This window comes from Microtus pennsylvanicus, chromosome 7 (assembly GCF_037038515.1).
Source record: "Microtus pennsylvanicus isolate mMicPen1 chromosome 7, mMicPen1.hap1, whole genome shotgun sequence".
In the NCBI taxonomy this organism is placed as follows: Eukaryota; Metazoa; Chordata; class Mammalia; order Rodentia; family Cricetidae; genus Microtus; species Microtus pennsylvanicus.
Genome location: NC_134585.1, coordinates 74,360,917 through 74,384,265, shown reverse-complemented (window position 1 = coordinate 74,384,265; position 23,349 = coordinate 74,360,917). Strand labels below are relative to the sequence as shown.

The 23,349-nt window shown below is 40.4% G+C and overlaps 1 protein-coding gene across 1 annotated transcript; it reads right to left on the bottom strand.

Annotated features, from left to right (window-relative positions):
* Positions 1-209: 209 nt before the first annotated feature.
* On the bottom strand, positions 210-17,637 carry Rpf1 (ribosome production factor 1 homolog). The gene is made up of 9 exons (XM_075981135.1): positions 17,387-17,637; positions 16,138-16,194; positions 15,128-15,208; positions 10,220-10,315; positions 9,572-9,725; positions 2,377-2,459; positions 1,709-1,890; positions 1,456-1,582; positions 210-1,041 (listed from the first exon to the last, which is right to left on the bottom strand). Exons 1-9 carry the CDS (start codon positions 17,612-17,614, stop codon positions 1,000-1,002), a joined length of 1,050 nt encoding a protein of 349 aa, XP_075837250.1. The 5' UTR covers positions 17,615-17,637; the 3' UTR covers positions 210-999.
* Between the last annotated feature and the right edge of the window lie 5,712 nt (positions 17,638-23,349).

Below are 23,349 nucleotides of genomic sequence, written 5' to 3'. Positions count from 1 at the left end.
GCACAGAGCGCAGACATGGGGGTGCGGTGTGCAGCCTGTTATAGGAATTACTTTAAATATTCCAAATACGGGTGGAAAGTGGCCCAGTGGGTAAAAGTATCTGCTGTGTGATTATGATCTGTATTCAGATCCCTGCCACCTGTACAAAGCAGAGCATGGTCGTGCATGCCCATAACACTAAAAGAGGGTTTTTTGGCCACCAGCATGGGTTAAAATGGTGAGCTCTAGGTTTAATGAGACTGTTTAATAAATAATACAGAAAGGGATTACAGGTCCTTGGCACTATCCTCTGGATTCACACAACAATAACAAAAGACTCCAAACAAAACCCTTTGTAGTACATTTAGCAGTTAAACCAGAAAGGTGGTTGCTTTAGTTTGGAAATAACAGTCCCATTAGAAAAATCAAGAACTTGAGCCAGGTAGTGGTGTAGCGTGCCTTTCATCCCAGCACTTGGGAAGTTCCAGGACAGCCACAGTTACACAACGAAACCCTGTCTCCAAAAAAACAAAACCAACAATAACAGAACTTGAGAACTGGAGACAGTATCTGAATGAAGCAGGATAGTAGACGGTGATTAGGTTAAAATGAGCAAGAAAACAGGAACTGAAAGATTAACTCCAGTGACCTGTGTCCAAGTGCCAAGTCCTGGCAAACTGGCCTCCAGGACTGGTGTATTAAATCAGGGCTACACACTGTCTACCAACAAAACTTCTAGCCTGTAAATCCTTTGGGAGTGCATATTATAAAGTTTGACTCTTCATTCCAATAGAATTATTCACAGCTAATCTGAAATGACAAGTTTTAGGACTTTTAGACCCTCACCAAAATTACATTTATTTTCCAACAGTAGAAATTCATGGCACCTGGTCATTTGTTCAAATATAAGGTTTATAAAGTCTATAAATTCCATTTTGAAAAGGGTGTTTTGTTAAATAATTTACCGAGATTTTCAAGACAGTTCTGTCCAGCAAAATCCACTACTACTCCCTTAGTACGTTATAAATGGAATTTTCTTCTACTTGTATCCATTTCCCGTGGCTGAAAATTAGAGAAGAAAGATGATGAAAAACAACTTAGATAAGCTGGCTTTCATAGATCTTTATGAGTAACACTGCTAAAAACACTATATATAGGTATATCTGTGACCCTGACAGTTGTAAGGTTGGATTTAAATGAGCTGAAAATTTCTGTTCCATGCTCACATGTAGTTTTAAAGTAAAAATGGGAAGGCTGTACTGCTGCTAACTAGGCAGGAAATGCTTTACAGACATTCCAACTCTTAAGGTGCTTTCCAGTGCTCTTGAGCCCAAATGTGGTAGTTCTCAAACAGTGAAGCAGAGCCACTGTGCCAGCCTTCAGAGCCTGCTGGGCCTGAGATTTTCCCCTTCCTAGGCTGATGTTGGTCCTGTTTAAAGACCACTGTTCTTTGGGTTGTAGAACGACACCACATACCTTATGGACCCACTCATACTCTCCGTATTTCGAATCAAAGGTTCCTTTCTGAAGAGAGCGTAATTTTAAGGTGAAACGTGGTCCAAGTTCCTGAATTCCCACTTTCTTTTCACTCTTGAATATATATCTTCAGAGACAAAAGTTGAAAAGTTGGGTTCATTCAAATTCATTTTCTATGGCAAAGCTTACAGGACTTGTTACATCAGAACAGGTTCATACAGACAAAAAGGTCTAAGTTAGTGTTTGCCCTTACCTGTGAAACCTGAAGAAGATGTAATCCCGCTGATTGTGGAAGGTGGCAACCTGCCTTCCAATAAATTGAGGATTATGAGGAAAGAGAGAAGCAAACATGCGTCCAATAGAATGGCCTAACCGTGTTGTAAAGTTATTCAGAATTATCTCGGGAGAATGTTTTGTGGGGTCTTTGCCTCGCCTCTGGAAAAAAAATACAATGTTCAGTAAAGATAATGAGAAGAATTATACGTTATAATTTTTGGGTCTAGAATTTAGACAATTATTGGTTTTGACCGAGGGTCTTGCTCCGGCTCAGACTGGTCTGGCACTGAACCTTCCCTAAAACCCTAGCCCTTCTTCCTTGGTCAGAGTAATCCCATGTCTTGGGATTACTGCAGGAGCCACCAATCCTGACTTTGAATATTCTTAAAATGACAGAAATGTAAGAGATGGCTTATCAAACCCACAAAGATATATTTAATGTACTAATATGCACTGAACACGGTCTAATGTTAACCCTTAGAAAATCAACACTCATAGTAAGAAGACACTGCTACTGTCAGAACTGTTTATGGCCTCTCAACAACCTGCTGTCATCCGAAGGTCAAACAATTAACATCAATTAAATCTTTAAGAATCTACTGATAACCTGAGACCAATATTGATCAAAGAATACATAAAACTCACCTTAATTTCTTTACGAAGACGAACACTACTCATTTTAAAATGAGCAGTTGGACCATTTGGCAAGTGACTCAAAATAAGGCCATCTGTTTATAAAGGTTAAGAAACACACCAGACTATATGAGCCCTAGATTGCATAAATAAGTTGTCTTCCGTATGTCTGAAGGTGCCTAGAAATTAGTAGATGGATGTATTTGTTCTTCTGGGTTAACTGAATTTTTCCTACCAAACCAAAGTCAAACCACATTAAATCTTATAAAAAAAAAAATACTAATCTAGAAGAGTCTTACTTTTTTATTTTTACAATTAAATACCATCATTCTCAATAGGGTACCAAGGGCTTTCAAAGTCAAAGAATACAACAACAAAAATCTCCAATGACCACTACTCAAGAAGGAAAAAGTTGGGATTCAATGCTACTGGTATGTAAGATCACCTCCACTGTATGTCCTGTTTGTAAGATGAGGACATGGTAAGAATATCATCTCAGGATTGCAAATTCAATCAAATTCAAAACTATTTCTTTTTTTTAATTTTTTTTATTTTTTTTGTTTTTTGAGACAGGGTTTCTCTGTAGCTGTGGAGCCTGTCCTGAAACTCACTCTGTAGACCACGCAGGCCTCGAACTCACAGAGCGCTGCCTATCTCTGCCTCCCAAGTGCTTGGGATTAAAGGCATGCATCACCACCGCCTGGCAAAACTGATGTTGTTTTTTTTTTAAACTTTTTGGGTTAATGAGAAATTAAAATCAACCTTTATAATCCAGTTATAGTCTAGCATGAACAGAGTGTTAGATACTATAAACTACAGATTAAATATGAGACCTACCTATCAGCAAGTACAGCAGCCAAAAGCACCAGAGTCCCAGCTGCAGTAAGGGACTAGCATTCAAGGTTTTGCAGCACAAAGGTACTCTAACAATGAATAAGTTAGGAACAAGCAGACAAAACCAAAAGCAGTGGTTGATAAGAGTGTTCAGTTAATAACAGCTTTTAGTTTAAGGGTGACGGGGGCATCAAAGAGTGAAAAACTAGGATTGATGGCCAGGCCAGCAGGCCAGCTGCCTAGAGACTTAAGCAAGAGGGATAAAGTTTCAAGGCCTGTGCCTGGACAACTTTAACCCAATTTCAAAATTAAAAAGTACTTATAGGGATGGAGAAGTTTACTGCAGCCTGGAATTTGAACCCTTCGGCTGCTGTCTTTACTGAGTCCTCAGCTTTCCTAATGATGCGACCCTTTGTGTTGTGGTGACCCCAACCAGAAAATTATTTCATTGTTACCTCATAATTGTAATTTTGCTATTTTTATGAATCATAATGTAAATATCTGAGTTTTCTGATGGTCTTAGGCGAACCCTGTGAAAGGTTCATTCACTCCCTACCAAAGGGGTCATGAAACACAGGTTGAGAATGGCTGTACTAAAGGCAGCCAGGAGAAGCTATATTACACCCAATTTTTTTTTAAAGCATTAACCAGGCTGGAGAGATGGCTAAGCAGTTAAAGCACTGACTATTCTTCCAGAGGACCTGAGTTCAGTTCCCAGCACACACAGGGTACCACCATCTGTAATGAGATCTGGTGCCTTCTTCTGGCCTGCAGGTATACATGCATACATAATAAATAAATCTTGGGGAAAAAAAGCTTCATCCTTAGATATGTCATCTTACTTTTCTATTGCCTTCAAGCAACCTTAGAATGTGGGGTCTGAATGAGAACAGTCCCCACTGGCTCATACATGTGAATTGTTCGAGGACTTTAGCAAGGGGTTAGAGGTGTGGCCTTGGAGGTTTGTCATTGGGGTGAGCTTTGAGACTTCAAAAACCCTCTCCAGGCTCTGTCTGCTCTGTCTCTGTCTTCTTTCTCCCCCTCCAACTTGTAGACAGGATGTAAGTTCTCAGCTCCTTCTCCAGCACCATGCCTACCTGCCTGCTGCCATGCTCCCTGCCACGATGGGCGTGGACCCACTCTTGGAAGCCGTGAGCTGTCCCCTAATTAAATGCTTTCGTTTAGAAATTGCTTTGGTCATGGTGGTTTGTCACAGCAGTAGAAAACTAAGACTATGCCCTAACCAAAACCACTGCACATCTATGTGCACACAATATGAGATTTACAGAACAATTCTGTCCCCACTGCCACCATTAGTTCTCCTCAGCCTCCGCACAGCCGCCCCGCTGCTCACGTAACGTTTCCCCCTCTACCTTCACTTCCTCCTGACTTGATATTTACACCCAGGTCATTAAAGTAAGTAACAGTTGGTGCTCTCTACTTCGACTACATTTTCTGACATCGCTGATAATCACGTTTGGATTTGGCCCTAGGTTCTCTTAAGTAATAAGCCACCTGGGATTTAGCTGGGTCATTTCACCTCCCCAGACTCTCTAGTGACAACTGGAAGCTGTCATCACAGTCAACAGTAGTACGAGCTTCCTGCCATCTGTCATCACTGACTCAGGTTCAGAACGAAGGCATTGGCCTGACAGAAATGCAGGTACAAACCTCATCTCTTGTATCCAGTTTTCCCAAGTGGTTCCTCATACAATCTTATCTACGACATGTAAAGAAGCCATTTTTGCCCCAGTTATTTCAAACACACGCAGTATTTCGCTTCTCCATTAAGGACTGCTGCAAATCCTTACAGTTCTAATTAACTTACCATAGTGCTCCTCACTTAAAATGGCAGTTAGGAGTCAGGAAATGCCTTTCCCCCAACTTCTGTTAACCCCAGTGTATTAGAACTGGTTTCTGTTTACTTTTAAACAGGCTAATGGCAAATATTGAGTTCTTCTATTTAAAGATTCACTCCAGGTTCAACTTCATCAAGTATAGCCAAGCACTTTCTTGCTGCCTGGACATTCACGAAACCATGAAAATTAAGGAGACCAGTAGATATAAAACAATTTTCTTCAACCTTTGTAAAGTTTTATCTAGAACAATCCTATCTAGAACAATCCTATTAAATTGTGGCTTGTGTCAAAAGCAAAGATTCCTGTTTCATAGGTTCCCAAATAAAGTGGTTTTGTTTGCTGGGTACACACGTAAGTTGTATTGTTAAACTAACATAAATAATGGAAAACAGTCACTGTGGCCTGTTTCATTAATAAAGAAAAGGGGCTGAAATCACGTCCCATAAGGTGGTTAAATGGCAAAAAAAAAAAGGATGTTTCAGATAAAAAGACTTATTTTGTCAAAACAATGCAGGCTTTCCAAAAGCTAGAAATACTGTCATTTGTGTACCTATATGAAATATTAAAGCAAAGAGAAAACATTAAATTGGTGAATGCTTGTTTTAGCAGCTTTAAATGATTACAACTTAACTGCTACAACCAAAACAGACCTTGCCATTTTATTTAAAGGCAGCAATCACTTTAAAAATTGTTCTTTTCTCTAATAACTAGGCATAAAAATTACAATTATCTAGTCAAACCAAACAATAATCTAGTCAACAAATGCCACGTTAAAGAACTAGTTTTTTGTCTATTTTGGTTTCTGGAAAACTAATACAGGCGAACAAAATAATACACTGAAGTTATATAAAAACAATGAAAGCTGTGAAAAATGAATTTAAAAAATACATTGTATTGGAACAGCGAGTGTTCACTGGTATAAAAAAAGAATGTGCTGTTTTGTGGCAGAACGGAAAGTCCTATTGCTATTTTTATAAATTCTTTACTAATCTGACTCACCCAATTGGTCATCTAAATACTGAAATTATAGGTACTATTCAAGAAATAATAGCAAGTACAAAAAGAAATCTAAATATATTTTACATCCTTTCGTCAACAGAAACACCTTGGGGTCAGAAGACAGTACTACGGATGTGAGACACAGGGAACTCTTCACTGTTGCTGACACCCACACCACCACCAAGCACATGGCATGCTCCACCCTACCTCACAACAACACGCTTCCTACAACCTAGGACGCTCTCATGCCGCCTCCTTTCCCACTGTCTGCTCCACCGCATTCATCAGACCTGGCTCAAGTGTCCCCCATTAAGTCCCCCTCCCCTCACGTTGCTGGAACAGTGCTGTTAGTTAACAGGACTTTTTGCTGGAATTCACTATGGCAGGCTGACTGCTGTTTATATCATGTGTGTGGGATTCCTCTCTGTATGCTGTGAGTTTTATTACCAATGGTTAATAAATGCCTTAGGAGAGTAAAGCCAGGCAGGAAATCTGAACAAGGATCTATAGAGAGTAGATGGAGTCAAAGAGACGACGTGTAGCTACTGACGGAGACAGAAGCAGCTGAAACCTTTCTGGTAGGCCACCGCCTCATGGCGATACACAGGTTAATCAAAATGGGTTAATTTAAGATATAAGAGCCACGTAAAAATACACCTATACCGTTGGCCAAACAGTGCTATAATTAATATAGTTTCTGTTTGATTATTTGGACCTGGGCAGACAGAAAACCAACAAGCAATCTCCTTTTACAAAATGGTGAACAATGTGGGGCATGGATCCACATAAAAGACTAAAAAAGCTTAAAAAAAAAAAAAAAGAGGGCTTCTAGACTCACAAAAATGGGAGGAAGCATAGCTTCTTGGTAGTTGCATTTTTTTTTCCCAAGCAGAGGTGCGGGCCCTTTAAAGAGTGGCTTCCTGGTTGGCACTGGCAGAGTGAGTGGCTCTGGATCTTTCAGGAGGTCGGGCTAAGAGCACTTAGCTTCCCTGGAGCTGAGGTGGTGAGCAAGGTCGCAGTCGCGGAGGGGGTGAACAAACCTCCACCATGCTTTACAGAGCAGAGTCAGCAAGCAGCAGGTGGAGCTGATCCTAGCCATGCACACTTAACATTAAAAAAAAAAAAAACAAAGTCTTTAAAGAGACAGTAAAAGTAATATAAAAGAGTACAGTCACAGATTAGAGGAATAAAATAAATAAGGCACATAAAGATAAAATATACATAGAGAGTTTGAATTATGTATATCATTGTGTTTTCTTTAAATTTTCTGACTGCAGCCGGGCGGTGGTGGCGCAGGCCTTTAATCCCAGCACTTGGGAGGCAGAGGCAGGAGGATCTCTGTGAGTTCGAGACCAGCCTGGTCTACAAGAGCTAGTTCCAGGACAGGCTCCAAAACCACAGAGAAACCCTGTCTCGAAAAACCAGAAAAAATAAATAAATAAATATAAAATTTTCTGACTGCAGAGAAACATTTAGTTCTGGGGACTGCTAAGTTAAACCAACAAAAAGATATCTTAACTTCAAAATCGGAGTTTAAGGATATGTTACTTTGGAAAAGAGGTTCTGTTTTTATTTCCACATAAGATGAGAACCTGTGGATTCCTTCCAAACTAATGTGGTTTAATGAAACTTCCTCCCTACCCCCACCGAAAGGTCTCCATGATCCCTAAGAATACTTCACCCAACAAACAGCAGGAAGCAGTTAAAAACTACTCTCAAATTCCCAAAATGATTATTTATAAATGTTTGTTTTCATTTAAAGGGAGATATGATATAAACACTTTGCATTGGTATAGATCTTGGTCTATTGACACAAATTTAAGGCTGATTTGTTATACTCTGTATATGTATTTCTGCTCTTTGTTCTCATTTAGAAATGCAATGCATAATTAAAAATACAAATTAATAGTCAAACTTGTCATGTTAGTTAAGTTTTTTAGATATACAGAGATATATTTCAGTTAAATAGATAATCCGAAACTTCAACGACCTACAAAATACAGCATTTAAAATGTTTTAAAAACTTAGACTTTTCTTGACAGTGAGACATGTCTACTTTTTGGCAGCACCAATACTTCAAAAAGGTTGATGAACATTAAAAGAACTTGTTATCAAATTTGCCTTCAATGGCATTTGTGCAAGAAACTGCTCTTGCCTGGACTGTTTGATGGCGTGCTGTATAAACAGGACATGCAGGACCCACAGAAAAGTGACTGCTAAACTTCCCAAAGGACAGGATGGTCCTTCAGGTTCCTGCTTTATAGAAAAAACTGCTAGAAATTCTACAGAGCATACACACACACACACACACACACACAACAACTGACAAACTTTGCCAGTATAAGGCAAAGCAGATTTTAAAATTTCCTGTTTCACTAAAGAGTCTGTTAGTTATTACGGGCCTATAGGCTGAAGATGGATGCCCCAGTGTTACAGAAGAACTTTGGGTTCTTTGGGTGACTGACAGCAAGGTGTCTCTGTCAAATCTAGAGTTTTAAAAGTTTCTTATAATGTATTTCTTGTTTACTTAAATAATATTATATCCTTCTGGGGTCTTTAAGAGTCAAAGACAAATAGTTATATATAAATTAGATATAAAACTTTAGATTCAAAAAAATATTGTAACTGTAATTCTTGCTTAATACCTATTTTGTTAAAACCTCCCTTTTTATTTAGACAGAAAAAGGGTGGATGATGTGGAATATTCCACATCCCTTCTGTATGTGTGAATATGTTTTACTACCATTGGTTAATAAAGAAGTTATTTTGGCCTATGGCTTAGCAGAGTAAAACCAGGTGGGAAATCTGAACAGAGATATAGAGAGAGAGTAAGCAGAGTCATAGGGATGCCATGTAGCTGCCGAAACCTTTCTGGTATGCAACAGCCTTGTGGCGATACATAGATTGATAAAAAATAGGTTAACTTAAGATACAAGAGCTAGGCAAAAGTATACCTAAGCCATTGGCCAAGCAGTGTTATAATTAATATAGATTCTTTGTGATTATTAGGGTCTGGGCAGCTGGAAAACCAATGTGCAGTCTCCTTTTACACTATAACGGTGTTTTAACTGTGACACTTGCCTGATAAATGTTTTCATGAATTAAAAACCATCTTACAAGCCTGGTGGTGGTGGCGCACGCCTTTAATCCCAGCACTCGGGAGGCAGAGGCAGGCGGATCTCTGGGAGTTCGAGGCCAGCATGGTCTACAAGAGCTAGTTCCGCCTTTAATCCCAGCACTCGGGAGGCAGAGGCAGGCGGATCTCTGGGAGTTCGAGGCCAGCATGGTCTACAAGAGCTAGTTCCGGGATGGGCACCAAAGCTACAGAGAAACCTTGTCTCGAAAAACAAAAACCAAAACAAACCATCTTACAGCACCTTGGATAGATGCAATGCTATGGAAAAAATGTCCATCCTAAAAGTGATAGGAATCCTTTCCCTAGTCCTTCAAATATGTTTAAAAATAGGCGAGAAAAGGGTCAGACAAATTACCTTACAAACAAACCCAAAGGATACTCGGTGTTTTACGATCTTCATTAATAACGATCAGGTCTGTGAAATCTCTTGCAATGCACTGTGGAATAATTTTTTTCAGAGCCAGTCCTCTTCTGTAATACACGTGTGAATCTGGTATTACTGTCGAGAGCTGCTCACAGAGCCGTACCGTTCTCTGTGAGACAGAGACATTATTCAGAGTAAGAAGGAAAAAGGACAGGACTGATGATGATTCAAAGATAGCATTACCAGAAGTGAACAGACAGAGGAAGGATGAAGGCGGAGCAATGTCTCCTGTGTCAAAGGCCATTTACCCCAAAGCCAGATTTCCAACAACATGGAGACAGAGACATGGCAATGTCTGCAGACATTTTGTGGCTAGGACTGGCGCAGGGGGTAGAGATACTGCTGGCTTGTAATGGACAGAGGCTGGGGATGTTGCTAAACATCCCATAATGATAGCACTTCATAACAAGGAGTTATTCAGCCACGCATAAGAATAAGAGTTGTCAAGGTTATAAAACTACCCTGAAGAATATCATATCATCAGCTGTCTCCCTTTACTTATTCACTGTCATTATCAAAGGCAATTAACCACTTCACTTTTCTGAATAGAGCATTTTACATACAACATAAGAACTCATGGACTACACTAATCAATGTGTTTACCCCATGAGGTCTATCCGATGTCGTGATGAGAATCTTAGGAGATGTCTGCCTGTTGAAGTAGGAAGCAAATTCATCTGTAGCTTCATCATAAGCTACCTGAAAACAGAGGACAGATTATTTTGTATCAGACAGTTCACTGAGCCTGGATTTTAAAATGTTGTTCCACCGACTGTTAGCTGACAGGTGCAGGAGGAGGTGACATCAATAGTGACATGAAGTGGCTGACTCACATCCGCACAATTCGAGTATCAACTGGGTAGCTATCAAAATGCTTTCAGGGCACAAGCTAAGATGTGTGTATTGCACAGTGGCTACAGACATGGGCAAGAATACCAGGCCTGACTAATGCTAGTCCTGTTCATGCTGGTGGATGAAAATAGCAATACCAGCTTCCAGGACGGGAGTAGCAGATGGAGCAGAAGACAAGAATCATGGGGGAAATGTGAAAACAAGAAGCTTTGACAAAGCAGGGTTGCAGACCTAACTGAAGGTAAGTACGGAGAGCTAGAAACTTAAAGGTGATGCTCTGAAGTAGGAGTTGTAGGTGTAGATGCTGTCACCACAAACCCAAGGTGGGTCTGATCTCACACACACTGAGGGAGCCCTGAGAAGCACTGAATGCGGAAGGCAGGGAGATGAGGACGGGTGGAGCGCGGAAGGCATTCCTCCACACGTGCACAGCCCAGACAGAAAGAGGTGCAGGTCTGAGGGGCTCCAGGGGTTCAACTGGAACTGCTTAGTCTACAGGGCCAGTCAGTAGCAAGGCAGGTTACAGACAAAACAACAAGAATTGAGCAGACATCATGCCATTGTCGAGAAGAGAATGATTTCACACTTTAAAGTCCAGGCAAGTTACAGAAACAACAAAACAGTCCTTAAAGGATAAACCAGAGCTGAACACAGTAGCTCATTCCTGTAATCCCAGGATAAACCAGAGCTGAACACAGTAGCTCATTCCTGTAATCCTAGGATAAACCAGAGCTGAACACAGTAGCTCATTCCTGTAATCCCAAGATAAACCAGAGCTGAACACAGTAGCTCATTCCTGTAATCCCAGGATAAACCAGAGCTGAACACAGTAGCTCATTCCTGTAATCCCAGGCAGGCTGAGCAGGACTGCCTCGAGCCTGAGTCAGGCTAGGCTACACAGGGAGGTCCAGGGTAGCCTGGACTACATAGGAAGAGCTTGTCAACTAACTAATTAATTAACTAAAAGCCAAAATAAACTAATTAAGTAACATTCAGTCAAAACTACAATACTATGTTATGTAAAAATAACTTTCAGCCAAAACTCAGTAAAAAAAGGAAGTGTGATAAATTAGGGGAGATGATTAGCAGATAACTGAGTGGGCTGACATGTGAAATTTGCCAAATGGCAAAGCAGGTCTGAGTAATGTGTTCTACGATTTAAAGAAAACACGGACACAGAAGAATCAGTGGACTGAAAAGCCACAAACAGATACCGACTTGGCCCAGTATGGAGAACGGAGAAAACAGTCCTGGAAATGTAAAACTGGGGATATTACAGCACATGTCCAAACACTTCAACAGTCTGAGAACGGTAGAAAAAGTATTTAAAGAAATCATGGCTAAAAAGACAAACTTGATGAAAATACTAACACTTATTCAAGAAGCTCAGCAAATCCTGAGCGGGCTATAAACAGCAACAATAATGAGCATTTAGAGCCAAGCTGTTAAAATCACAGGACACTTGGAGCGATGAGACATGATGATCAGCACGGTGCTGCAGAGAATGTTCAAAGTGCAAAATGTCTCTTCAGTAAACAACGGGGGTAATCAGCAGCTAGTAAATCTGCCATGAGGACAAAGGGGAAACCCTTCAACTAAAAGGAGCTATACTAGATGGGAAGGCAGACCTAGAGGACCTAGGAAAAAGGTGCTAACATGGTAAGGCTGTGTGTGCATAGAAGGCTGAACTACATGAAGATACTCTCATTCCTTTGAAAAGCTCCGGATGAATTCACGTAGTAACTCTGACTCTAGCTGGTACACAGACAACAGGATGTACATGGCCAACAGCACCTCTCCATGGCTTAGCTGAATTATGCAGCTTCACACCAGACCTGTATGATTAAAGATGCATGGTGCCTTTTGTTTGTTTCCCTCCAGTACCAAGAATTAAGCTCTTAGAGCTCATGTATGTTTCAAGTCTAAGGGCAACTACCAAAACAACTAAAACAGCACACTCAAAAATCAACATCAAAAAAAAATAACCAAGGAAGAACTGAGACAATACAGGTGGGGGCGGGGGGGGAGGGCAGATGATGTAGAAGTCTAGCTATGTTTATAACTGACATTAAGTACTAATTTCAGGCTGACCAAAGAAGCAATATCCAACCATATGCTCTTGAAAAGTGATACATATTAAATTCAAGTCCATGAATAACTTCAAAGCAAAACATGGAAAAGCATACTGTGGAGAGTGTCCCCAGGAGTTTACAGGGCTCCACAGCACAAAACAGACACTAAGAAGCACTGCCCCATAAGAACGTAATTACAATGCACACAAGTAATTACACAGAGCAACATAACTGTAAACACATGTCCCTAACAGAAGAACTGAAACTGGAAGTAAAACTCGTCATGGAGAAGCAGCTGAGAGGGAGAGTATCCATATTCTTCCCCAGGGACAAGTAAATTCACACACAGAGTGTAAGATAGGAGCAGCCTATCAACCAACACAATAATCCCTCCTAAAACAATAGGAAACCCATGTTTTCCAAGGGCAACACAACAATCCTTAGAACAGACCACAGGCTAGGGCGTAAAGCCTCTAACTGAAAGGAAGTCTGTTAAGCAAGCAAGATAGAATTAACAGAAATCACCCACGAGAAGGAAAACTAGAAGATTTCAAATTCCTATAAATTAACATACACAATAATCAATGAGCTGAAGTCAATTAAAAGGGAAATCAGAAAATCTCTTGGGCTGGAGAGTGTGGCTGCCTAGCACGCACAAGGGCCTGGGTTCCATCCCCAGCGCCACACAAAAGAAAACAAACCTCTTAAATAAAGAACAAAAGCAACAAGCTGTCAAAATGTATGGACCATGTTATAGCAACCAGGGAAACCAGAGCTTCAAACACTGTATTAGAAGTCATCCTCCTTAGGAAGCTCAAGGGTGGCAGAGGCACCAGATACAGCCTGAGACAACACATGAACTGAAGACTGGGGAAACTGACGAAAGAAGAGCTGGTGGCAAATGATACCTGTCAGACACAGAGAGGATGAATCCTAACGAAAGGAGAAATTAATTCTGTAAAATATAAATAGAGCAGAGTAAGATCATTAGAGTCTAAGGCCATTTATCATATATTCCCAGCACTCAGGAGAGGCAGGCAGCTGTCTGTGAGTTCAAGGCCAACCAGGTCTACAGAGTGAGTTTCTGGACAGCCAGGGCTACCCAGAGAAGCCCTGTCTTAAAAACAAAACAAAAACTGGAGACGTTTGAAAGTTCTCACAACACAGAAATGATAATGAGACATAAATGTATTATAATTTAATCATCAGGAATGGTATATATGCACTAAATTATAAACTCATAAATAAACATGCCAATTAAATTTAACCAAAAAAAACCCCCTAACAAATTGTGAGCAATCAACAATTATTCCACTAAAAGAGAAACTCTGATGTAAGTAATAGTTAAAGTAGCACATTTTAAAACTTGTAGGATTTACACAAATGATACTCAAAGGGAGTTCTGTTGTTCATAGTAAACAAAGAGCAAACTGATAAAATAAAAATAGATGAGGCTCAGTGAAAGGAGGAGGAAACAGGGAGACAGAAATGAAACACAAAATCCAGTAGAGAAGATTAAAGAAATTCAACTACTTTACTGAAAAGAACACAAAGAAGCTGTCTGACAAAACCTAATGAAAAGAGAATGTTACACTAAACTATGGGTTTTCTTAGAATATAGACTATGGGTCTGGCTCTTCTCGCTGGGTGATGATTTTTAATCTACACAATATTTACAGTGAAGTTTTAATTTTTAAAAAAGTGAGTACTAGGAGAGTTAATGAGACATTACCATAGTTTAATGCATGAGCTCAAATAAAGATATCAATTCTAAGCAAGTAACAACAACCCAAAACTGTAAAATAAAAAGACAGCATGATACCAGGATGGGCTATCCCAAGAATGCAAGATACTAATTTTTAACATCAGAAAACCCATGGATGCATAAAGGTAACATGGGGAAGAAATACAGAGTATCTCAATATTTTCAGAGGAAGAACTCTATACTCATTCATGACAAAACAAAGCACAAATGGGATTTCTTTAAAGCATACGAAAAACCTACACCGATGACGTAAACACCGAGGAAGCTGAATGGCAGTATTCTTTCAAATCAGGAGCAAGACAAGGATACCATCACTGCCTTCTGTTTACTCAACAATGTATCAGAAGTTCCAGTCAGCACAAAGGTAGGATAAATAAAGAGATAAATCTATCATTGGAGAAATAACTATCAAAAATGTACAATGAATAATTGTAATAATTATTAGATAAATTATTAGTAGCCAGTTTAGGTATGCTATGGTGAGAGGAACTGGCTTTTCACAAACCAGCAAACAGCAAGAGTTAGAGATGCATGTGTCCTAAGAAAACACAAGACAGGAGCAGCTCTAACAAGTCTTACAAGCAAAACCAGTACGGAAAAGATCACAAAACTTACTAAAATCTATTTTCAGTATTTAAGAAAGATTTCAGTGAAGTGATGAACGAGGGCCCCGTGCTGGCATGATGTGCTGCCATCCCAAATGTTCTGGGAGAGCCAAATTTCAAAGAGAGGGGTAAGGGACAAGGAGGCAGGGAAGAAGGGGGTAGCCTGCTCTTACAGCCACCACACACCAAGGGTAAGCATTCAGATGTCTGACATTACCTCTTCATCATTGGGGTCTACTGTGGTTTCATCGTAGACTCGTTGATTGTCAATGGTCTTGGGAATAGCCTTCGGTGGAGCCTAAGGAAGATGGGAAGTGCCAAGGTTTAGAAGCATTTTATGAACTACTTCACATTACCGTTGGGAAACAAAGTCTTCAAGTAACCTCCAAACAATCTGTTCCTCATTTCAAACCACAACTACAGTTCCATAAATCCTTGAAAGAAAATGGAGCGATAATGCTACCTTTTTACAATCCGAAGAGACATAGGCATGGTAGATACAGAATCGAGCAACTCAAAATAGGCAGAAGTAGCAGAAATCACAATCCCTCTCTAAGAAAAATATCTAACAGTAAATAGGAAATTAACAGAATGGGAAAAAAAAATCACAAAGGCACAAATCCAGGGGCTGTTTCTATTTTCCTGAGATCTACTGGGAAATGTGACTGGGGGATTTATGACAAGAATAAAAGGTCTGTAGGGTTTGCCGTTCGTAATGGAAATAGACAGGCTCCAAAGTTACAGAGAAACCCTGTCTCGAAAAACAAAAAAAAACTTTGTAAGTATAAATTAATAAACTAAGCATATGTGTAAAAGTTTTAAAAATGAAAAATTTAGTTGTGCAACCATGCAGGAGTATTGAGCAGTTCTTTCAGCTTCAAGTCACAAGAGCTAAACGCTCACACCTGAAGTGGGGAGTCCCCGGGTCCCAAAGCCAGGGAGAGCTTTCTCTGCCTCCTGACCAACAACAGATCACCATGTCTACTGTCTGTGCACAACACACTAAGTAAGGTAAAGTTCAGGGGGAATTTAAACAGTTTCATGAGCGGATGACTTTGAGGACAGGCCATGGGCTATCACCAGTTTGCTAAGGTGGGTAAAGAGCAGAAAGGGATTTGCTATGTTAATTTTCAACTCGGAAATGTTCTAAGAGAAGGAAAGCAACGTAGCATTAGGAAATACTACTTCATATATAAGACAAATTACATGGCTAAGAACCTTACTTACCTTATCACCAAGAGCCTCTCTCTCTTTTTTAAGTTTCTTCTTAGCTGCCAACTTTTCCTAATGGAATAAAAACAAACAATATTGAGAAACCAGCAGTTAACTCGCAAACTCATACTGAAACCACAAATTAGTTCTAGGAACAGTCTGAGAATTACTGTGATCTTTTAAAGTAAGCACACAAAACATTTAAAAAGTCTGCTTGGGTAGTCCAGGCTTGCTTCCAACGACAGCCCCCTTGCCTCCACTTCCTTAGTGTTTGATCACAGGTATACACTACCATCCCCCACCAGACAGATCGTCCTTTAATAGCTAAATCACCGAACCACAAGCAGGCAGTCTAATCAATAGGACTTAACAGAGAGCTTGCTTTGTCAAATCGATATTAAGTCTGAACATTTAAACTTTCAGTAGCTTAAATTTTCCTATAAAGCTTCCAATTAAATTAAACATATAACAAGTATTTCCCCCCTAGTGCTTACATTCTTAAAGATCATGGTTATAACGATTACTTCTGGAAAGCAAAAATAAGGAGATGAGTTTTCAGGGTGTTTCCAATAAAATCACCACTAACTATTCTTCTATTTTATAACCAATACAAGCGTTTAAGATCAATAGGAACTTATTTGTTACACACCAATGTCTCTTGACTTCTAGAGAAAATGCTTGACACACTACAGACAAGCATACATATAATTTTGTAGTGCCTACGCAACCGCACAGCTCAAAGACGTCTTCTAGGACAGTCCTCCCTCATACTTGAAAACCAAACTAGGAGACAAGTCCACTGTATTAACTCCAGCCTAACACTTACAAAAGGATTCAGTAAGGAAATGGGGCAAGACAAACAAGTACAAATTAAAACATCATGTTTTTATATATGCAGCAGTCAGGAATTTTGTTTTTTCAAACTGCAATTTAGACACAAATAAGCCTTATGATCTTGGGCAAGCCTCACAAGTCTATGTTTTAGCTTATGTTTCCTCCCAGCACAGAGCGAGCACAAGGCGCTAGACAGCAAATGCAGACACTTCACAGACAATCACTTCCGTGAGAGTTCCTGAAAGCAGCCGAGTTTGGGATCTGGAGTTTAGACGGAGAAATTAACCAACGCTGTGGATGGCCGGGCAAAGGCGGGGTGCGGAGCCCGTGCGATCTCCCCCAACTCCGTGCGAGCGCGTGCCCGTGTGAGCCCCCCCCCCCCACGTACGAGCGCGCGCCCATGTGACCCGCGCCTCCGCCACACGCGTACCTTGCGCTGCTGCTGTTTCCACCGCGTGAACATCAAGTGTCGCCGCTGTTTGTTCTTAATCTCCGAGATACTGAAGCCCGGGGGAAAGGCGGCCGCTTTCCGGGGCTGCGCCCCGCTCTCCGCCGCCCCATCGTCCGCCACCGCAGCCTCCTGAGGCTCTTCGGCGGCGGCTTTCCTCTTCAAGCCTCGCTTTCCGCCAGCCACACTCTTTCCGCCGGCTTTCGCCATGTTGTTAGCCTCTGTACGGAAACGGAAGTGCTCCTATCCGTGATCCTGGTCAAACGGGTTTACTTCCGGGGGAAGGAAGTTCTTGATCAAATCTGGTGCTTTAAAATTAGGTTTTGTTCCCAACTGTACGAACACACAGAGGAGTGCCTAGATTCCTTCACTGAGCCTCGGCTGAGTGACACTCCTTGCAATATTTAGTTACACTTTGGTACAAAAAGACAAAATGGCTCACAAATAATAGTGTGATGGGCTCTAAGTAGTATGTGACATTAAAAAAAAACAGCAAGATAAAAGAAGATGAAAAGAGAGGAAAGGAGCATTGCAACTTTAAATGGTTCTCAAATTGTTCTTCTGCCGTCGATCTGAGATTTTAGGAAGTCAAGACGCTTATGTAATAATCCGTCAGCAGAGCCTTTAATCTGCGACAAACTGATAATACAGAAGAGTCACCCAGGGGACGGAAACGGCCACCTCCGGGCACTGCATAGCAGCAGCCGTGGCCGCGATTCAAACGCCACAGACCATGGAAGTCGGACTAAGGATTAGGAGAGAGAGCAGAGGAGGCTTGAAGTTGACCAGATCCTGTCGGGGCTTTGTAAAGATTCTGGGTTTTATGTAAAATGCAGACCTCTTGGTGTATTTTGAGGGGAATAAAAGAATATGATCTGACATTGTGTTTGATTTTTGAGGTGCTGTGGCCCAAACGTGGGGCTTTGTTGATGTTAAGTGAGTGACCACTCTTCACCAAGCTGGGTTTACAGCCTCCTTGATTTACATATAAAAACAGCACTCAGTAATTATTTAAGAAGAAACTGAGGGAAGAAGGATGGGGTACTAAGCGATAGTACTCACCTAAAAACAGCTCTCACCTCAAAGCGAAAAAGAGGTAGTTTATTCTGGAGTCAAATATGAGGGACCATGCCCTGGAAACATAGGGTTAGGCCTCTCAAATAGCATTTTCCCGTGTGGAAGCATGTCTGTGAAGCTTTTTTATACTAACAACAAAAGGTCACAAGTCCAGACGCTTTCCACATACATTGATGGAGACCAAGAAGATAGATAACGAACAGTGAGAGGTCTCAATCAACCACAGGTCTCCAGTTACGGAGTTGAACCCAATCCTATTGGCTAGTGATGGAGCTATTGTAAAGCCGAGGCAAAACACATTTATGTTTGACGTAATGCTGGTGTAAACTCCAAATGATGACAGTCATATAAAATTACATTTTAATTATGAAAAACTACTACTTTACTGGCAGATGTCATGCTGCTGGTTTGTATATTTTCTGTCCTACACTGCTAATCTTTATATACTCCTATTTGCAATATTTTTCCTGTAAAACCGTGTGCCATGTTACAGCTGTAGCATTTTTTTTATATATTTTATGTTTTATCATATTTCTTGATTAAATCAAAGGGCAATGCGAAGTGATAGCCATATGCTGCTGTTTGTATGAGTACACACTATGTTGTTTGCACAATGATAAAACTGTCTAGAAAAATATTTCTCAGAATATATCACCATGATACTTGGAAATCCACTGTTAAGGTATAATCAATCATCAAATCCAAACCGTCTATGCAAATCACCGTACTGACTTCCACTGAGAAGCCAGCCTTTGGAAATATCAATACTTTTAGCACTATTTCATTGCTCTATGACTTAGCTTCCTCTTTTCACCATGTTTTCTCTTGTAACTGAAGACCAGCTTTCAATATTTCTGTAGCTAAATCTTTTCAATCTTGGGGGATAATTCTGTTCCAAGTTGTTCATAAATTTAACATCTTCACAAAGGATCAGTGAATACTATTTGAAATGACTGCTTCCTTAAATCTCCTTAAATATAATGTTTTATAGGATTCCAGAGACCATCAATATAGCTTGTGGGTGCCTGTCATCTGGTGGCCATTCTTGTATGGTAACTGGATAAACTAAGGTTTATTTTCTAATAGCCTTGGGCTGCTCCTCTTCAGTTTCATTTTGCCATGGTGTTGTAGGTTCTGCTCTAAATTCCTCTTGTCTACATGAGAATACTTTCCTTAGCTTCACTGGTAGATGTTCCTAAGGCTTGTATCTTATTATGCAATTTTTCACATTTGGCACAGATATCAAACCACTTTTTAAAGATAAAAATGAATTACCAAACTGATAATAAGTATAATCAACATTATGTCAATCGCAGCTGTGTCTTTTATTCCTTCATTTATTTTTTCAGATTTCAAACTATCCGTCGTGGCATCCTACCTCTGTGGCATCACAGTATTACCCGTGTTTAATGTGGGAAAGAGTGTTTAAATTAAACTTAATTCCTTTTGTAAGCATCCCCAGGCATCTCACCAAATCTGATGCCTTTTCATTCTGTCCACCGCAGTGCCTGCCTATGGTGACAGCAAAGCTGTGTGTGGCACACTTGACTGTGCCATGGGTGGCGGGTTGCCAGGCAACCAAACTAGTGCAAAGGATGCTGGGGTCACAGCCTCTGCCGTGCACAGACCAGGCGGAGGACACAAGCAATTGCTCCTGTGTAGCCAGGGACTGAGGGTGTGAGTGGGTGTCAAGGTGGTCAAGCAGTCACAGCAGTGGCTGGGGAGGGAGGGGTCCAGAAAAACCTCCACAACCCATGGCGAGAGGAATGAGCTGCCTGAAAAGCAGACACGTGGGGATGTCCTGGAGAAGCACACATGGCAGGAAGTGAGGGCACTGGGGGGGGGGGGGAGCACCTGAATGACACAGCTGACCAGGGGTGGTGAGGCAGCAGCAGAGCCAGTGGCAAGCAGCTTGTGTTCCACATCGGGTGCCAGATGAAGTGTTTATCTTGTTCTATTATTAAATATCAGTGGCCTTCTCCCCCCCCCCCCTTTACTGATCCAAAAGGCCCGTGAATCTTTGTAAGCCCCTTTCTACTACTTCCTGTGTCTCTCTGTCTCCTGGATCCTCCAAAACTTCTATGGCCAATTCTGGTTAGCTAGCTGCTAACTCCATCCTCTGACTCAAAGCATATTTACCAAACACACAGAGATCCTTAAAACGGGGATGAAGTCCTCCTTGCTCTCCATTTCTCTAACTTTTGTATATAGTTTCTACCTGAGTACTCTTCTCTTAATGATATATTGTTTTAATAATAATCCTTAAACCACTTCGTGGGTAACTGCTCCCACCCACTCCTGCCCTCCTTCAGAACACTTAGTGCAATCTGCTTCAGGCAGTAGGCATGCACCAAGCTCAGATCTCTGACTAACTGGCTGACTCAATGTGCTACCTGTAATTACATTTTAAATTTTAATCAGGACAGTTCTAGGAACTCCAGGGGATAAACTCAAAATCAGCTACTCAGTTTGGGTTTACAGAAATTGTCCAGAGTGAAGAGACTTCATCAAAACTTGTCAAAATGGAGAATTTTTCAGGAGAAACCAGAATATAAAAAAATCACTGGAGATGAACAGTTTGCAGTGAAGAAAACATTTCTAGAACAGAACTCAGTAAAATGCAATTACTCATCTTATTTTTTTTAAGATAATCTGCTGTAGCTGTTGCTATAGCTGGACAAATTCTAAATAAAGGCTATATTTGGAAGAACCATTTATCTTTTTTATCATCTTCAGCATTATCTATGCAAATGACAGCCAAAGCTATTTAAAGAAAACAAAGAGCTAACTAACACCTAACACTAGAGATTGTCTAAGTGCTTCCACTGTCTCATCTGAACCCTAATAAAATTCCCCCAAGGTGGATTTAAGGTAGAAAGAACCTTCATTTATCCAGTGGGAAGATGGAAATTCAAATATATGAAACACCCAGATTAAAGTATAAATTATAACCGTATGCTGTAAATTATCCTTTTGACTTACCATTAGCATAGCCTGAGGTCCATTTTGCTTACGGGAAATGATTGGATGGAAACAGTTCCATACATTTGCACGGAGCTCATTCTCTTGGCTCTCAAATCCATTTTCCTAAACAAACACTTGAGGTGCCATTTGGAACATTCAAGAGAAGCAGGTGTGTGAGCACACCTTGCAGCAGTGAATGGAAGGGCCATATCTGCTATGGTCAAACTACTAAAACCCTTGTGTCTATTGAGTAGATAGTGTAGTTTGATATAGTTTTGATAGAATTAAGAAGATATGTATTTTGTGTAATTTCTCATCTCTATAATTAAACCTTGGGGACTTATTTTAGGTATTCTCAATTTCAGAAAAGTAGAAAGTAGTTCCCTTTGTGATCTCATGGAGATAAGGTAATATATTAAAATTTCTTTAACTGGTATAATTACAGAATTATTGGTTAAGAGCCAGGAGAATTACATATTTCCTCCTAGATTCAGTTTCTTATTAGGAAATCAAACAACTTTCAAATACCTGAATATGATTATACAAGCAAATCATTCAGAGAGGTGTAAAACACAGGCTAATAAGCCTAGGTTTACCATTTGATTGTATGAAAGCTACCTTCTGGCCTTCTCTAAAATAATGTATCTAAGCATTTTACATATTGATAAAGGACATGAAATAGATATTTCATGTGTTCACTCAAATCTTTATCAGAGAGAGAGAGAGCTGTATGTCACATTATGAGTGTGGAGGTCAGAGGACAACTTGGTAGTTAGTTCTCTCCTTCTGCCTTGCTGAGGCAGCTCTCTCTTGTTGTTTCTGCCATGCAGCTACCTCAGGTTAGCTGGTCTGTGCTTCTGGACCATTTCCCTGTGCTGGGATAATCAGAATTGTAAAGTCCATTTTAGCTTAGGTTGTATGAGGTCCAATAAAAATAAGCTTTAAAATGTGTAGATTTTAAAAGTGACAGTGTATAGATCAAACTTACAGTAAATCCCATTATATGAACTTTAGTGAGAGGCTAGTACATTCCAACAAATGAAAAACAAAAAACTAAAACTACCAGTTCTGTATGCTACCAACTTTAACTAAACTAAATACTTACAGGAGAAGAGACAAATTATTCATATTTCCCTTGATAAAATCAGTTTCTGTTAACATTGCTACTCTAATGCCAGGAAGGAAGAATATGGACTACTGCCTTGTGAATTAAATGGAACTGTTGATCAGTTTCAATTCTTCAGGCTGAGGCTGGGGAAGCAGAGGTCACAGCTCCTTTTTCCACTTAAAGGAATAGTTTCTTGTTGTTTCTCTCACAACTGCCTTCTTCTCAACTCCTTCTCCCGTCCTGGTCACTTCAGATTAGGTGACTTTCCCCCCTTATAGATCATTACTTGTTACAGCAGTTTGAATCAATTTTTTTGTGTCCAGAAAGTGCTATTACCAAAGACCTTGGGTCCTACTATGAGGGAAACAAATGGTCTCCTGGATTCCTCTTCCTCTTGTCACTGTGCCTCTCGTTCACTCTAATATTATAAATTAGTTAGCTGTGAATAACGATCAAGCATCATGGTCATGAAGATTGCATTTTATTGTAATATTCAAGCCAACTAACACGCAGTTCATTTCGACACCCCAACATTCTCGGCATTTTCCGTCTGTAATTCATTTAACCCTCTTGACAATCCAAAAGCATTGGGTGGAGATTTTAATAAAAAAAAAAAACTTATTTTGTATCCCTATTAACTGTCCTTCCCCATGAATGGTCTGCGCACCCCAGTCAGGGAGAAACTGCTTTGGTGAACATTCTGTACCCCCACTGTCTGTGAGCCTAGGCAGTGTGGTCCATTGTGGGATGCTGGTTTCTGATGGGAAAGTTCATTGACTTATTCAACAACCAGCAT

Excerpts from the sequence above, each read along its gene's own strand:
- Rpf1 (XM_075981135.1), bottom strand. The coding sequence starts at position 17,614 with ATGGCGAAAGCCGGCGGAAAGAGTGTGGCTGGCGGAAAGCGAGGCTTG. Across the intron at positions 9,726-10,219 it reads CATCGGATAGACCTCATGGG|AGAACGGTACGGCTCTGTGA; the intron begins GTAAACACATTG and ends TCTGTCTCACAG. Across the intron at positions 1,042-1,455 it reads AGTATGAGTGGGTCCATAAG|CCACGGGAAATGGATACAAG; the intron begins GTATGTGGTGTC and ends TCTAATTTTCAG.